Raw genomic sequence first — 19,159 nt, forward strand, 5'->3', positions numbered from 1 at the left:
TACAGCTGAAGATGACAGTTTTTTTTTTTCAACATAGGCTCATTCTGAAAACGTAGCCCTATATTTGTTTCTGCAGACCATGAATTATGTAGCCAGAGGTGTGTTTGGCTGCATTTCATTTTTAAAATAAAAGCTACGGGCGGTATGATGCCATTCCAGCTTACCAGCTGACCGATTACCTCAATATGGACAGCTTTCCTGTTGTAACCAGTTTGTCCCGTTCCCGCTCGCCATATACGTCGGCGGACTTGAGACTCAAAGAGGGTCTGTGGTTAAATCTGAAAACGTGGTAAAAATCAGATAAAAAATCATTTTCTGGATTGCTTTTTAAAATTGTTGGTTGGGTTTAGGGAAGTGGATGGGCAGGTCAATCAATAAACTTGCTTGGGTTTAGGGAAGGAGAAGGGTGGGTTAGTTGATCGGTTAGTCAGTCAGTCATTCAGTCAGTCAAACTGTCAGTTGATAGCGGCCTCTGGTGGATTTACGCCAGAACAGCAGGCACAGATGGCACTCGCGAGAGAAATTTGAGATCTCAAAAAGCATACACAGTGGCCTCTCATGGATTTGCGAAAACAAAACTATGAAAAAACATAGCTCCTGGCGTGCGGTGTGCAGAAATGTATATAGAGGTTCGTTTTCAAAATGAGCATGGGTTGGTTTTTTTAAAGATGCAAAGTTTTTAAAATAGATTGTATTTGTTTTAACATTATTTGCATTAACTGCGCAGCACTTTCTAGAACTATTTGAGTCTACACGAATCACGTGACGATCAAACATTTTGGAAGTTCTCTTTCTATGGCTCAGAGCAAACTAATGTGAGAGTGGCTTGGTTAAAGTTATTGATATACAATAGAAGGACCACCACTCCAAACATGGAAGCAAAGGGTCATATTGATTGACTGAAGATTACCAAAACAGTAATCTTTTTTTCAGTATGTTAACTTGGACAGTGTAAACAATGTGAGCTAGCAAAATAAACATTGTAACTTTTGATTTCACATGGACTTTAAACTTCAGTTGAGCTCAATCTTCAGAAGCATGGCTAGTTACAGCTAACTTTCTTCTCGAACTCACTGACCTTTTTTTTCGATTTGTGAATGACTGCAAGCAGAGTAAAAGAGCTCATCTGTGTCTCTGGCAGACCGCAGATATAACCAGAACGGTAACAGTAACTGTCAGATGGGCTGAAAACCTCAAACTAAATCCAAACAGTCTTCTGAAGCTTGTCCTGATAGGAGACTGTCTGGATCCCTTTTACAGCATAAAGCCTTGACGGTTCAACATCTGTCACATATGACAAAATTTGTGAGCCTGTAAGTTGAATCTGCCCATCACGCTGATTGATTCCGAGTGGTGGATGAATATAAATGGCAGACAGAAGCAGAACTATCACCTGAAATGTGCAGAAGTGTGCAAGATAGCGATGACTCACGACTGGAGCTGTGGGTTTAGCTCATCTACACTCAGACTACACTTCCACTGCATGAATACTAACATACAGTATATCAAAAGTAGGAGAGGAGATGTGATGGCTGTATGCATAATGTCCTGAAGACTATTACCAATGCATTTTAAGGTTTCATGATTAATTCTAGCCACTGTTAACTTTTTAATACATAGCTATTTATGGTTTAACATTATAAAGCTTTAATTTATTGTAAGATGTAAGATAAGACATGGAATTGTATGCATTGTATTATTTTAACTGGTAACTATACATCTGAATATACAGTTTTACTCAGTTTACTGTATTTTCAGTAAAATATACGGTTTGTTAAATAATTACAATATCATTGTAACGTGAAGAGGCGCTGGCAATGGAGTGCGGATCCAAATGCAGGATTTATTATGAGAATGGTCAGGCAAGCAATGGTCAACACAGGAACAAACAGATGTACGTATACGGGCAATCCAGAGTCGGGGTCAATAAACAGGCAGATGGTCAAAAGGCAGGCAGCAGACAACGTAAATAAACAAAACAACAAAGCAAGGGTCAAACATGGAAAGGCAAGGCAAAGGAAACGCGTCGTAATGTCACAAACAGTTAAACAAGACTCAGCAACTTGTGTGTGTGTGTGTCTGTGCTGCTTTTAAAGTCCATGGTGTCAGTTCTGAACAGCTTCAGCTGTGTGTGTTAGCAGTCAGCAGGCAACCGGAACAGGTGTGAGTGTGTGGTACATGACTGGATCTGTAGTCAATGTAACAGCTGATTTGTAGTTCTTTAGCGATCTGTGTTTTTACTAGCGATCTGCCAGGATTAGATCACTGGTGATTTTGACAATTTGACAATAGGTTTACTGATTATATTTCCAAAACAACATTTTTGTGTTTCTAAAAGTACGTTTATAACACAGGCAAACTGAACAATTTTTCTTCAATTATAATTTTAATTAACGTTAATGTAGTTGGAAAAAAAGGAATAATAATGAACGGTACACAGTAATTGTGTACCTAATGCAATCCTTGATAAAACACCTTAATAATTGTTCAATTTACAAGATAACTTTTAGCCTATTATATTGTCAAGGGTTTATTGTGTGGTTTTATACTCGATTTCTTTCTTTTTTTACACTTTTAGTAGTTGCTGACAACAGTAACTGCTGTGTTTTTGGTGTGTAATTTTTGTTTTTGTTGTTTGTTCTATTCTGCTAGTGGTACAAAAACAAAAAAAGATGATGTTTTTTTTTTTTTTGTAAAAAGGATAGCAGATGTGTCTAATGCTCTTTAGAGATACTTGAGTTTGGCTTTGAAGTGAAGTGTGTTCTGCAGAGCGTTTGTGCAGTCCAGGGATGTTTGTGTGTGTTTTATGTAGGATGTTTGAGTTGTTGACGGTTGTTGACCGTATGCGTGCATTTGGCTGAAGTGTAATGTCAGAATAATATAAGTATAAATCATAATGGGGCTGCAGGGTGGCGTAATGGGTAGAACATTCGCCTCACAGCAAGAACATTGCTGCTTCGAGCCTCGGCTGGTCAGTTGGCGTTTCTGTGTGGAGTTTGCATGTTCTCCCTGTGTTTGCGTGGGTTTCCTCCGGATGCTTCGGTTTCCCCCGCAAGTCCAAAGACATGTGGTATAGGTGAATTGGGTATAGGCTAAATTGTCCATAGTGTAGGAGTTTGATTGAGTATATATGGATGTTTCCCAGTGATGGGTTGCAGGGCATCTGCTGCATAAATCATATGCTGGATAAGTTGGCGGTTCATTCTGCTGTGGCGACCCCAAATTAATAAAGGGACTAAGCCAAAAATGAATGTTTGAATGAATGAATAAATCATGATTAGTATAAATTAGCCTTAACGGAGCGGGGTCACGTGACTCCACACACGGTAAGGAAAGTAATTGAAAAAATTGACCTAGAAAAGTTATCAATTATCAATTATTGGTTCTAAATGTTGATTTTGATTACTTTTTGATTAATCGCCCAGCCCTAGCATATAGTGTTAGTTTATAAAAAACCATGGTTAAATCAAGAATTATAGTTGACTTTAAATATCACGAATCAATAAATGCAATTAATGTTTATGAGATTGAATGGTGTAGTGATGTTGATTTGTGCTTTTGAGTAGTTGTTTGTTTACAAATGAATTGATCTATATTGAACAATATTATAATGTTTGGTAACACTTTACAATAAGGTTGTATTAGTTAATGTTACTTAATGCATTTACTAACATGAACAATAGATTTATTACAGTGTTTGTTCATGTTACAGTAGGTAATGAAAATAGAATTGTTGGTTGTTAGTTCATGTTAACTCACAGTGCATTCACTAATGTTAACAAGCATACACTTGGATTTTAATAATGCGTTAGTAAATGTTAAATGATGATTAATAAACGATGATTTATAAATAATAAATTAATAAACATGAAATGTTCATACTCATTCATGTTAATAAATACATTAACTAATGAAACCTTATAGTAAAGTGTGACCGTTTATCTTAATTATTGGATCTGAATAATTGTTGTAATTAAAGTACTTGTAAAAATCAAATCGCTTTGCTTCTGTTTCAGGATGATCCAGGTGGAGAGGGAATCCGCAGAGCTCCGGGCGGATGAGATTGAGAGTCGAGTGAACAGCGGCAGCATGGACGGCCTGAACGTGACCCTGCGGCCGCGCTCCTCCATCCCTACATCCGTCACTGCGCTCTCTCTGGCCAGTTCATCACCTCCTGTCAGCGGCCGATCCACACCCAAACTGACATCCGGTTCCACCGCCCATGAGTTGGGCATCATGACCCTGGTGATCCTTTGCAGAGATTTGATTTCCTATTAACCTTTACTCAAAAAATGTCTCGTGCTGCTTGTTCCAATTACTTACTTAAAATGAATTGAAACAATAACACAATTGTAAAATTTGGGGGGGGGGGGGGACAACCTAGTTGTTTTATGTTCAATCCACTTAAATTTGTAAAAAAATTATTAAGTTAAATTAATCGATTTGTTTTGGTACAACACTCAAAACAATGACTTTCTGCTGCTTGTCAAACTACTTATTTAAAATGAGTCGAAACAACACAATTCTTAAGTTTTTTTGGGGGACAAATTAACTGTTTTATGTTCAATCCACTTAAATTTGTAAAAACGATTATGTTTTGAGAAAACCTGAAGGAGTTGTGTGCTTTTTACAGTTTGCTTAAAGGGATTTTGCACCCAAAAAATAACATTTATTCTATTTAATCAGCCTCAACTTGTTTTAACCTGTTTAAAGGGGAAAAATAAGATATTTTTAAGAATACAGTGGTCCCTCGTTATTCGCTGGGGTTACGTTCTAAAAATAACTCGCAGTAGGTGAAATTGGCGAAATATTATTGATGTTTTGAGGCTGTAAAACCCCTCATTACACACTTTATACACATCTCAGACGGGCATTAACATTTTCATGCTTTTTTCTCTTGTTTAAACACTCTCAAACTCTTCAAACTTTTGTAGAGAAATAAGTCCAGTATTATAGAATGAAACCAAAGATCAAAACCTGTTGTCAGTAGCAAACATTCATCGCTGTCAGCAAAAGTTTCATAAAGCTCTTTAGCTTTTGTGCGGATAATGTTGGCATCCAGCGTAATGTTCTATTTCCTGCCGTCACTGATCCACAAAACGAAAGCAGACTCCATCCATAAGGTGGTTGCACACTAGATGTGCCACGCACATGACAGTTAGAAGTAACACATACTGAACACACACTCGTGTGTTATTTAAAATGGAATTATTCAGATGGCGCTCTGTGGCGCGGTGGAAATATGAATAGTGTCCTGAGTCATAGCTGGGCACCACAGACAGCTGCTGACTTGCAGCACTGGTGTGCGTACCCTGATATAAACCTATGGCGTGGCGCATCTGGTGTGCGACCTCTTTTACAAAGTCTTGCTGCCGACAGTTACAACTTTTTTGCATTCATGTTGGAACTCTCACTGTTAGTGACCGATGATTTATGTTAATTTGGCAAGCTGAACGCAGACTGTACAGTACAGGAGACACGGAGGAGATTGACTGACAATGGTCTACAGCCAATTATGGCGCAGAACACAATGCGGTGTAAAAAAAACAAACAAACAAAAAAAAAACATGTTAAATTGCACTAAAAAAATCTGTGAAACTGCGAGAACGCGAAAAGTGAACCGCATCATAGTGAGGGACTACTGTAATTGGAAACCGGTAGCCATTGAATTCCAAATAGGAAAAAAAATGGTATGGAAGTCAGTTGCTACCAGTTTTCAGTAAGTATCAAAATATCTTTTGCGTTGAACTGAAGAAATAAAATAAGGTTTGGAACAAGTAGAGGGTGAATAAATGATGACAGAATTCCTTTTTTGGGTGAACTATCCTTTTTAAACCTCCTTTTTCTAGCACTGAAAACACATAATCATCTGTCACCCTGCATTTTTCCCTGTCTTTTTCTTCCTGCTAACCCTTCAGCCTAGCGATTTAAGGAAACACCGGAGAAGAGTGGCTGTAAGTGTGGCTTTATCTCTAAATGACTTAACTGAGAACCAATTTATTTATACTATTGACCTTACGACAGATACATGAGTGACAGGACAGACAGCCAATTACATCGCTGCATGCTGAGGCCTTGTTTCCTGCTCCTGTTTTTGTCCATTGAGGTTTAAAGGTCTGTCAAGCTTTATTGACCTGGACACATTCAAACATCCTTTATTTTGGCTTTTTTATTTAGCTGTGGAAAAAAAGGTGTTGGTATGAAACATGTTATTCCAATACTAGATATTCAGAGAGGCTGTTTAATGAAGTTTGATACAGTGCTCAGCATAAATTCTAAATTTTGTTCCTCAAAGTTGTCTTTATGAAGTGTTGTTCATTTTACAGTTTTTAGGGCCTTGCTAATTTCTGTGCTATATTGTCAATTTTGTTGACGAATTTTCGTCATAATTTTCGTGACGAACAAGTTTCTATCGACAAAAACTAAATAAAAATTAAGTGATGATGACATCATATATAAAAAAAATATACCAACATTTTCATTGACTAATAAAAACGAGACAAGAGGTTGAGGGACGTCAATCCACGATGTGATTATTTCTTATTTTAAGGATGTAATGATACTGATTCTAACAAAACTGCCTTGAAGTGAAGCTCATTTTTATTTTTTACGTACATTTTTACTTTAGAATTCCTCTATTTGCGTTATCACAGCCATGGGATTGAGAGCACATTTTACAAGATAACCATGATCATTTGCCAGTCATTACTCTATTTATTGACTCGGTGCTATACAGCTGAGCACCAAGTACTGTAACACCAACAGTAAAGCTTGGTATAGACTGATATTGCAGAGTGGACTTAAGCTATTTTAAGCTCTTTCAAAGATTTAATGGCATAAAAGACTAGTAGTTTACTACATTAAAATTAAAGGTTTGCTAAATAATTGCACAATCCTGCATTTTCAGTAGTCAACTGTTCTTGTCGACACATAATTTTACATATAACTAATATTTGGTCTTGAATAAAAAAGATTTTAATGACAATATTTTATTTAATTTTAAGTTAGAATATTTTGTATAAATAAATGTATAAAATATTTTAATTAAATTGAGTTTAAATTAAACCAAATACATTTTAGTAAATTAAATCTAGAGACTAAAATCTTATAAAATTTAATCGATTAAAACTAGACTAAAACTAAAATGATTCAGAAGACTAAAATATGACTAAAACTAAAATGAAATATTAAGGTGCTTTCACACCTATACCTTTATTTCGGAACCTGTCTGGTTTGCCCAGTTAGCAATCGCGCTCGGATCCGCGCCAAAACAATAGGTCCAGGCTATATCACAGTGTATCATGGATATGTCATAGGCATTTATATAGCTATATGAAGAGAGAATTATGAGTAGGGCGGGAGGTCATTCCCATTAACAAGAGCTGTTTATCTATTAGGAAAATTGACTGAACTGCAGTCTTAGGTTATGTGTTATTTCTCTCTATAATGTAAAGCCTATAATGCATAAGCCAACTGCTATGTATGAGGAAGTCTTACCTCTGATTTATATTTAGTGACTATGTCTGTGGGTTTCACTATTAAAGCGCAGCTTTTTGCTTATAATGTCTTTTTGCTCATCGTCATAAATTAAAGTAAGGACGCATGACAGCTGAGCGGGACTCTGCAAAATAAACCGTGAAACTCTGGCCAATGTGAGGAGAGTTTACTTGCACGGGACTTGTTTTAGCCATTTTGGTCTGTTTAGAAACTTTGCTGTGTGAAAGTGAACCGCACCAAGAATAAAGAGCAACAATGTAACAATTTTAATCCCTGTTTCAGAACAAATGAATCGATTCACAGGTGTGAAAGCACCCTTAGCCAATAGACTAAGACTAAAACTAAATCAACATTTTACTTACATGCTGTGCAGAGGAAATGCAATGTAATCACTAAATCCAGGGTATTTACTGTAACATTTGTTTAAAAGTTCTCAATTTATCTACTGCTTAGGATACTGACCTGACCTATATGTTTTATTATTAAATTATTATTATTATTGTATTATTAAATGTATTAAATTAAAATCCTTTTTAGATGGGGAAAGAGAACATCTTTTCCAACTGGGATATTCGAGAAAAATCCTTAGCATTTAGCCCTGTATAAGTCTAAAATTAAATCTTTAATGTGTCTTAAATTTAACTTAATTTAAACCCTGTAAATCATGTCATATAATGGAGTTAGTTTTATAACATTAAATATGCTGTTCCAATTGGTGTTAATTAACTAGCCTGATTATATTACAAGATTATAGTTCATTCCATAATGATCAAGTACATCAGTAAGCAATTCAGTTTCTATTGTCTTTTTTTTAATGGACCCTAATAGAAAACCCACCCTTGAAAAGTAGTCAACATGCTGTCGTAAGGTCATTGATTTATGTGAGGATGAAACTTAATATCTGTGTTTGTGTGTGTATTTATGAGTAGACGTACTGTGTATTCAGTGGTGTGAAGTAATGTAGGTTTGTGCTGTCATTAGCTCACTAGCATGTTGATTTTGTTGGTGTTTTTGTCCTAGTCCCCCGTAGAGGCCCGTGAGGACAAGGCCACCATCAAGTGTGAGACGTCTCCCCCGTCGTCGCCCCGCAGTCTCCGAATAGACCAAATGAACTTCGCTCAGCTCACAGGAAGCCTTGAGGACGGCAGAGGGTAAGCACACACACACACACATACACCATCACATCTCAGGTGCTAATAGACCAGACATCATTTACCCAGCAGGCACACAGAAGTAGTTCATTACTGTCAGCTTGACTTTGATCACGTCACGTCAGACCAGATTTGTCCTGTAAAACAGCTCAATGTGTGTCAAGCACGTGCTTTGTGTGCTAATTGGTTTTTAAATATCAATTTAAAGCTGTGAATTAGCGTATTATAATGTATAGCAACAGTTAAATTGCTAACCAAGTATTTCAAGTGAACCAAGTGAAAATAAAAGATATATAAAAATGATAAATACCATGACTAAATTCCAGTTTTTAATACAAAACACACACACGCACGCACGCGCACACACACACTCACACAAATCCTTAATTTACATTTTTTTACACACGCTAGGACAAATTTCTCAATACTTAGGACACTTTTGCCAAACTCTTCACACAGTGAGCACAACAGAAGTCTATGTGGGCTAAACTCAGGTCAATTAACATTGTTTTGGCTCAAAATGCATTCCATGACTGCATCTCTCCAATTTCATGAATTCTTTTCTCACTCAGACACCACAACTGCCAAAACTCTTTGTACGTACAGGACATTTTGCACATGCTTACATACTGTTTTCAAAACTGTTAAACTTATGTTCAAAGCAATAACATAATGCAAAACTGAATAAGACAGCAAAATTCAACAGCAATATTTTATTGAATCATATTTCTTATGTAAAAATGCAGTTTAACCAGCCAGATTAGCATTACTATTGGATCTGTATCAGTGGATGGTGTGTATACAAATTCTTGTGTTTTAGAATTCTGCATCATGTCTGATTCATTCCAGTTACATATATTGCAGTTATAAACAATATATATTGCAATTATAAACAGAGATGTGTCCTTGTTTTACACAAGAAAACACTGTTATGCTACATGTTGTTAGTGTTTTTAGGTCATTGTTTTGTGGGTGACAAATTGTGTTTGTTGGCTGTCAACCTTTGCTAGTGTTCTGGAAGAATGAGTTTATTTGAGACCTAAATAAAGTGTTTTGACAATTGTAGTGCATTTTGAATGTGAAATGTATGCTTTGGGGCGAAACAGTGGCACAGTGGGTAGCACGTTCGCCTCACAGCAAGAAGGTTGCTGGTTCGAGCCTCGCCTGGGTCAGTTGGTGTTTCTGTGTGGAGTTTGCATGCTCTCCCCTGTGTACGCGCGGGTTTCCTCCGGGTTCTCCGGTTTCCCCCACAAGTCCAAAGACATGTGGTACAGGTGAATTGGGTATGCTAAAATTGACCATAGTGTATGTGTGTGGGTGAGTGTGTATGGATGTTTCCCAGTGATGGGTTGCAGGTGGAGGGGCATCCTCTGCGTAAAACATATGCTTTAAGTTGGCTGTTCATTCCGCTTTGGCGACCCCAGATAAGTAAAGGGACTAAGCCGAAAAGAAAATGAATGAATTAACTGCTATGCCAAGCTGAAAGTCGGTTAGGAGAATTGTGTAAAGAGTTTTGCAAAAGTGACCTAAGTTTTGAGAAATGTGTCTTAGCGTCTGTAAAATACTCTAATTATATAAAATGTGTTACTAAAAAAACTATATATATATACTGTATATATTATCAATTTCTCAGTGAATATAGGTAATATTCTCTCTCTCATTATACATAATATTTACATTTATATAAAAATTCTTATATATATTTACATATTTCACTATACACAATTTCACATTTGAATACTTTTGAAAAACATCCAAATGGATCATGATTACACTGAAAACTGCAATCTACCGACAAAATTCCATTTTAATAGGAATAATCTAGAATTAAAATACATATTTGAAAACAAAATAGAATAAATAATAATAATTTTTCACATTATTTCTTTTTACTGTCAAATAAATGCAGCATGAAAACTTGAATGTTTTCACTATAGTCTATATAAATATGTATTTCTTTTATTTTATTTTATTTAGTTAGGTCAGTTTTTAATAATCTAATAATCTTGTAATCTAATTTAGTAATCTAGTAATATAGTTCCACGTTCATGCTAAACAAAAACCTCACAATAAATAAATCACAATATACTTTCCCATCTAACATGTATTCCTCATGTTTGGCCATCAGCGATGCAGTGTTTTTAATTATGTTCCTCCAGATGTTTTCTCTAGAGGACTGTTTGAGGTTTTCCCTGTATATTGTGTTTTACACGGACAGTTTTAATGAACTACCATGGGCATTAGCAAACACATATCATGCTTTTGTAGTCTGCCTAATTGAATTTAAATAAGCTGTCCTGCGTTTTCAAACTAATGCACATTGATTTTGATCAAAGCAAGAAATCAAACCCGATTTGCTCTTCTTTTAGTTTCTCTCTCTTTGCTACAGTATTCCCACATTCCCTGTTAAACTGCGTCTCGGAGCAGCTCAACTTCATTTAGGATTTAATGCTTCACACAGATTCATGGTGATATTGGGGAGGAGAGCTTTCATTACAGCTCAATTGGCTTCGATAGATCTGAATGAGAAGGCAGGGATAATAAAGGCATTTCTGAGCAAAGCTGGGGACCAGAAACCCTCAGTCAATGTAAAGCAGCTTTTGCATAGAATGCTTTTTGATTTCCGTCTGATAGTGTTTTCTTAAATTTGCATGATTCAGACTGGCAACTTTATTTGCTATTTAATGCCTTCATTTTTAAAAATGTTTTGTGACATGAGTGATATTAAGTGATGTAAATAGATGATACAATCAATTAGTTATACATTTAAGAAGTCAATAATTAATACATTTATTACAGTTGCCAAACTTTTCCATTACTGTTTCTCCTGAACTGCAGTATCGGATTGTATCAGCTGATGTATTATTTAAGCCAAATATTAAAGAAACATGTAGTAAAAATGAATAACTTCTCTGCAAATTTGTGTTTTTGTGGATTCTTAAAAAATTCAGTTTGTTCCAAAGTTAAAAAAAATGTTTACAAATTCAGGGAGCCAAGCAAAACTATGCACAATTATGATTATTATTATGATTAATCAGAGATAAATGTCTGATAAAGTAATAGTGAGCACTGTCCTGTATATTTAATCATAGATTTTTTTGTTGTTGTTTAATATAGTCTTAATTTGAATTTAAAAATGCAGATACTCTGATAAAGTTTACCTTATTTTTTGGGGCTGGATTTTATATATATATATATATATATATATATATATATATATATATATATATATATATATATATATATGAGCACTATCACACTCGTAGCAGTGCGATATGGCTGTATATTGGCATGATATGTTGAGGCCGCGGGTTGAGTGGCTTAGTGTCCCACCAGTGATGATATCCAGCCATATTGCACTGCTACGAGTGTGATATTGCATTTATAAAACAGTTCAAAGGCATAATCCTAAATATAAAAAAGAAAATCAAACAAGGAGAGTCTCAAAAACCCTTTTGTGGGAGGAACTACTTTCTTCCACCGTTCGTACACCTATGCAGAGACTGTCAGATCAGCAGAAGCCATTGCTACATTACAAATGTCACTTTCCAGAACTAGTATTTGAATGATTTTCTTGCATAATGTCTAAATTGATAATAGAACAGATGATTTTGCTCACATTTTAAGATTATAAGGCTGATCTACAGAGTTTTCCCAGTATTTCTCTGTTGTAATCAGGATAACACAATAATTACCCCCAAGAAAGCCAAAGCAAAGCAAACACTACCAGATAGCTGTGGTATAAATACAGCAATCCAAAATATAAAAGAGAAAGATGTACTTAGAATGTCACCTTCCTGTTCTGTAATGATTTGATCAGCTGTAGTTTGAAACGTATGCTGAAAAAAAATGCTGTTTTTCTCCCATAAGGACTTGTTATGGCAGGCTGAATCTCTGAAATTATGACTATTTAAAATAGACACTATCCTTATAAATAAACTGCATAGTTGCAATCTAAACAATATTCACACTAATGTGGGTGGAGTAATACACAATGTTGAAGAAGCTGTACGAGTGCTGATATTGCTGTATTACCCAAATTGAAATAAATTGGAAATAAATTTGAAGTATTTTTTGTATCAGCAAAACCTGTAAATCATTTCCAAGAACAAAGGTTTGATCCCCATTGAAATTATCATTACCAACAATAAAAATGTACAGTTTAAGTTTACATTTTTTTCTGATAAAAGTGTCTGAAAAAAGCATACATCTAAATTTACAAACTGTCAGGGGCTAGTCAAAAACCTGACACAGTAGATACATTTCATGCAGTTTGTTTTAAAATTTACTTAATATAATTATCATAAAGCTTTTTCCACAAAACAGGAAAATCATTTTCATGACCATGTATTAGAAACTAAATCAATCAATCAATCAATCAATCAGTCAGTCAATCAGTCAGTCAGTCAGTCAGTCAGTCAGTCAGTCAACCAACCAACCAACCAACCAACCAACCAACCAACCAACCAACCAACCAACCAACCAACCAACCAACCACCAACCAACCAACCAATCAACCAACCAATCAATCCAACCAATCAATCAATCAATCAATCAATCAATCAATCAATCAATCAATCAATCAATCAATCAATCAATCAATCAATCAATCAAACAATGTCAATCAATCAACCCATCAATCAATCAATCAGTCAATCAATTAATCAACCCATCAATCAATCAATAAATCAGTCAGTCAACCAATCAAACAAGTAAACAATCAAACAATCAATGTCAATCAATCAATCAATCAATCAATCAATCAATCAATCACAATTTAAATAAACAAACTATGTTAACTCAAACAATTTCATTTTAATTGACCCACTATATCACACAAGGCCCAAGATGCTGCAAGTCTTTCTTTTTTCAAAATCTCCTCATGTTTTGATTTTTGCTTAGGGGAAACAAAAAGAAGGGCATCAAGTCCTCCATCGGCCGTCTCTTTGGCAAGAAGGAGAAAGCGCGTTTAGATCAACCTCTGAGCAAAGACGGCCAGATGACACCCCCTGTCATTCCAGGTAACGTCAAACTAACACACACCACACACACATTACATGCAGCAAATGTCTGCTCTTGAGCTTTAAAAAAGTGATAAGTAGTAGTGATTTCATTCAGTCTAATGGATAGAAAGAATTCAGAACAAAAATATATCTCTTTTATCACTCTTTATCAATTTATGTTTCAGTTGATTGAGATCAAGTTTAATTATGTAGCTCTTTTCACAATAGTCGTCATTTCAAAGCAACTTTACAATAGGCGCATGTTATTACATTACACATTTGTGTCTGTAGATTTCAACAACAAAGCATATTTTAAGGGTTTAAGCTTATTCCTCTGCACTGAGCCTTAAATCTCCATTTTAGCAGCACTTACATACAAGTACATACAAAGTTGTTGTTTTTTTTTAAATCTGTAAATCTAAAGGTTTTAAAGGGGGCATATTATGCAAAAATCATATTTGTAAGAGGTTGAAACAGTTGTGTAGTAAGAGTGTGTGAATATATCCTCTAATGGTCAAAATTAGTTAATTAAAATGTTCATATTCACACTTCATAAAAAACAGTCTGCAGAAACACTTTAATTAACATTCTGCCTTTGTACATGTAATCAGATGGGGAAAGCCCCGCCCATTAGTGACAATCTCTCTCTCATTAGCATAAACAGCCCTGAGTGAGAAGCAGCTGCACCCTATTAGAGTTTTGAATCTGCCGCTATGCTGACACACAGGCATTTATAGCTCCACCCTTTTTGAAAAAAGAGCGTGGAGCACAATCTCATTTCATTTTGAAGCGACAATCACCAAAACAGCATAATTTCAATCAAAGCCTAAAAGGGGCAGTTTCAACAAGTTATAGAAATAATTTTTGTGCTATTTATAGCTAAAACTTCACACATACACACTCTAGGGACATCAGAGAGTTATTTTACATCTTGTAAAAAGGGGCAGAATAGGTCCCCTTTAACAGAGAGATATGTTCATACACAATTTTTTTTATTATAAGTACATTTTATTCCACAAATTTTTGTTCTGGATGTTTCGAATTTCAGAAATATGTAAAAAAAAGATTTAACTTAAGTACATATTTTTGTGCCAAAAATGTATACAAATTAGTATATATTTATTTAAATAATACATAATTTGCATATTTATATTTAATAACCCTAATGTACTGTAAATTAGGATTACTTTAGAAGACCTTCTAATGTAATCAATCAACTGAGGAAGTACTGTGCTATTTGTACTTTTTTTTTCTTGCAGTGTATTGCTTTAAAGATCTAACATATATAATATTCTGTAACCTTCAGATTTTGAGATGAGTATTGGTGATACGATGACCTTGAGTAAACTGGGCACACAGGCAGAGCGCGATCGCAGGATGAAGAAAAAGTAGGTTTTCACTCCAGCAGCTTCTTTACCCTGACACTCATCACATCACCCTGAGACACACACTAATCCCACATAATCCTGATTACCTAATTACACTGCTCAATTAAAGCAAATGACCAATCAATTGCATGGCAAAATGCCATTTCCTGCAGATAAACAGGTTACAAATAATGCTTAATAGCAGGCCAATAACAGGGCCTGCATGGTTTAAGTGAGTCTGTCCTCATCTGCACATCTTATCTCTGTCTCCTGACCATTAGCCTGACTGAAAAAATAGGTTTGTTAATTAGCACCTGCTGTGTTTGTGTGCGTGTGTGCTCGTGTGTGTGCGCGTGTGTGTATGTGTGTGTGTGCGCGTTTGTGTGTGTGTGTGTGTGTGTGTGTGTGTGTGTGTGTGTGTGTGTGTGTGTGTGTGTTTTTTGGCACTTTGCTAAGAACAAAATGTGCCTCTTTTTTCGGGTGTTAGACAAGGAAGACCATTAAATTGCCTTTGCAGTTATATATACAGTTGAAGTCAGAATTATAAGCCCTTCTGAATTATTTTGCCCAATGCCCTCAATAGTTTTTTCAATACATTTCTAAACATAATAGTTTTAATAACTCATTTCTAATAACTGATTTTTTTTATCTTTGCCATGATAACAGTACATAATATTTGACTAGATATTTTTCAAGATACTAGTATTCAGTATAGTATAAAAAATAATTGCTTAAGGGGGGTAATAATAGTGACCTAATGGAAAAAAACTGCTGTAATTTTAGCCTAAATAAAACAGATAAGACTCCCAGAAGAAAAAATATTATAGGAATTACTGTGAAAAATCCTTTGCTCTGATAAACATAATTTTGGAAATATTTGATAAAGAAAGCAAAATCACAGGAGGTCGAATAATTTTGACTTCAACTGTATATATATATTTAAGTAAAATAGAAATAGTTCTTTAATTTATTATTTATTACATTTTTTGATTATGAATAATAATACACACATACTAATAATTTAATTAGTGCAAAATTCTTATTATAAAATGAATACATTAATTATAAAAATACTTTTATTAATAAAAATCATATATTTTATATATCAAGATTAGATTTTTTAATCTAATCTTGAGTCTAATCTAATATTTTCCCAGTGATGTGTTGAAGCTGGAATGGCATCCGCTGCGTAAAACATATGCTGAATAAGTTGATGGTTCATTCCGCTGTGGCAACTCCAGATTAATAAAGGGACTAAGCCGAAAAGAAAATGAATGAATGAATAAATCATATATACAGTATATTATTAATGTATACAATATACACTCACCACCCGATTTATTAGGTAAATCTTACTAGTACCGGGTTGGACCCCCTTTTGCCTTCAGAACTGCTTTAATCTTTTGTGGCATAGATTCAACAAGGTACTAGAAATATTCCTCAGAGATTTTGGTCCATGTTGACATCATGCAGTTGCTGCAGATTTGTTGGCTGCACATCCATGATGAGAATCTTCCGTTCCACCACATCCCAAAGGTGCTCTACTAGATGAAGATCTGGTGACTGTGGACAGTACAGTGAACTCATTTTCATGTTCAAGAAACCAGTCTGAGATGATTTTAAAATACTCAGACCAGCCCACCTGGCACCAACAACCATGCCACATTCAAAGTCACTTAAGTTACCTTTCTTCCCCATTCTGATGCTTAGTTTGAACTGCAGCAGATCGTCTTGACCATGTCTACATGCTCAAATGCATTGAGGTGCTGCCATGTGATTGGCTGATTAGAAATTTGCAATAATGAGCAGTTGGACAGGTGTACCTAATTAAGTGGCCAGTGAGTGTATAATTAATTATAATTTTATGAATATGATAATCTTTCTAACTATTTTTGGTGGAAAAAAAGTTTTAATATAAATATTTGTAACAAATTATTATACAATTATTTATTTTCTATCTTTCATTTTATTAATTTTTTTATTAGTTAATTAAAATTTAAATCTACATCATTATTGATCTATATATTTTATTTGTATCTCTCTCAAGATTAAAAAAGGATTTCTAATTAAATCCCAGTCCACAGTATCTGTTTCAAATGTACAGACTGACGTGTTTCTGACCTTTCTGTGTCTCCGTCAGGCATGAGCTGCTGGAGGACGCCAGAAGGAAAGGTCTACCCTTCGCTCAGTGGGACGGCCCGACAGTGGTCTCCTGGCTCGAGGTACAAACAAACGATCCTCCATTTCTCCCTCCCACTGTGCAGTAATGAGCACCATGATTATAATCACACTAATCACAGCGTCCATGCGGATGACAATAATTATCAGAATCACTGTGATGATGGAGATAGCGGAGAGATGCATGTTGACACTCTTCTCTCTGACGTCCTCCAGCTGTGGGTGGGAATGCCAGCTTGGTACGTGGCAGCGTGTCGTGCCAATGTGAAGAGCGGTGCCATCATGTCTGCGCTGTCGGACACGGAGATTCAGCGCGAGATCGGCATCAGTAACCCACTGCACCGGCTGAAGCTCAGGCTCGCGATACAGGAGATGGTGTCACTGACCAGCCCGTCTGCTCCTCTCACCTCACGCACAGTAAGAGTCATATTCATTCAAAACAAACACTGGTCAAATGTAAAAAAAACTTTTATTTTATTTTATTTTATTTTATTTTATTTTATTTTATTTTATTTTATTTTATTTTATTTTATTTTATTTTATTTTATTTTATTTTATAATTTTTACATTTATTTTATTTCTTATTTTATATACATGTTATTTTTAATATAAATTAATTGTATATAGGGGATGCATGATATATCAGCGGCAATATCGCTATCGGCCGATAAATGCAAATTTTAATGTTATCATTATCGGTCCGATGTCAAAATAAGGCTGATATCTTTAAGCTGATAGATTACGTAATTGTAAAGAACTGCCTACGTCACGCATGAGTAAGTCAAACCAGTGTTGCCAACAAATTTTGTTGCTAGATTTAGCAACTTTTCACACTACCCTAGCAACCTAACAAAAACACCTAGCATCAAATTTATAAATTTTTAACATTTATTTGACAATTTTTAACATATCTACACATGTACGTAACTGTAACACGTTTTATTCAAGAACATTTGAACTGGTTTAAGTTCTTAGTTCTTTCATTTTCATTTTATTTACAATAAATTTATTTTACTTGTTTGTTAATAAAATCCCATTTTGTTATTTACACAATTATTATAAAAAAAAAATAAAAATTTATGCAACATTCAAGTTGCATGTTAATTTGCTGTGTGAAGAAAAGGAAATAATGTAATAACATTTTGAAATATTTATATTTACGGCAATAGTATATCATTATCGGCCTCCAAATCTTAGGAGTTATTGGTTATCGATATCAGCCAAAAAATCCATATCGGTGCATACCTAATTGTATATTATTTTGTCTAAAATTGTTATTTTATATTAAAAGGAATAAATATTAATTGTATGGCAGTTCTGTGTAAAAGAATAGAGTTTCATTGTCATAATTTATTGATTTTATTTGTTTTTTATTTTATTTATTTTTAGAAAAATTGTTTATGTACTTAAAATTTTTCATGGTTTTTGTAAATGTGTTTGAGACCAGGTAGTTCAGTCATAAAAGACTGCATAAAACACTATAATGTTTGCTAAAAATAAACTTCACAATATTATATTATATTATATTATATTATATTATATTATATTATATTATATTATATTATATTATATTATATTATATTATATTATATTATATTATATTATATTATATTATATTATGGCTCATTGGGTAGCACTGTTACAGCAAGCAGGTCAGTTGGCAAGCTTAGTCAGTTGGCATTTCTGAATTTGTGGAGCATGTTCTCCCTGTGTTCGCGTGGGTTTCCTTCAGGTGCTCTGGTTTCCTCCACAAGTCCAAATACATGCGCTATAGGTGAATTGGGTAAGTTAAATTGTCTATAGCAGAGGTAGGGGACATGTGGCTCTTTAACCAAAACTATGTGGCTCTCCAGCTGTCTCTCTTCAATAATATTTTAAAGTTAAAAAAAATTATAACTGTCACTAGAAATAAGTTTCCTATTGAAAATACAATCACAATTCCGTTTATATTGTATTTTTACAG

General features: G+C 34.7%; 1 protein-coding gene across 1 annotated transcript in view; it reads left to right on the plus strand.

Annotated features, from left to right (window-relative positions):
- ppfia4 (PTPRF interacting protein alpha 4) overlaps positions 1-19,159 on the plus strand; it is a 187,616-nt gene that overhangs the window by 152,610 nt on the left and 15,847 nt on the right. Inside the window, exons 15-21 of the mRNA XM_056468039.1 lie at positions 4,017-4,245; positions 5,919-5,954; positions 8,518-8,648; positions 13,551-13,669; positions 14,958-15,039; positions 17,159-17,240; positions 17,413-17,613. Of these exons, the coding sequence (XP_056324014.1) occupies positions 4,017-4,245; positions 5,919-5,954; positions 8,518-8,648; positions 13,551-13,669; positions 14,958-15,039; positions 17,159-17,240; positions 17,413-17,613 (880 nt within the window). The remainder of the gene's footprint in view (positions 1-4,016; positions 4,246-5,918; positions 5,955-8,517; positions 8,649-13,550; positions 13,670-14,957; positions 15,040-17,158; positions 17,241-17,412; positions 17,614-19,159) is intronic.

The sequence above is a fragment of the Danio aesculapii genome, chromosome 11 (assembly GCF_903798145.1).
Source record: "Danio aesculapii chromosome 11, fDanAes4.1, whole genome shotgun sequence".
In the NCBI taxonomy this organism is placed as follows: domain Eukaryota; kingdom Metazoa; phylum Chordata; class Actinopteri; order Cypriniformes; family Danionidae; genus Danio; species Danio aesculapii.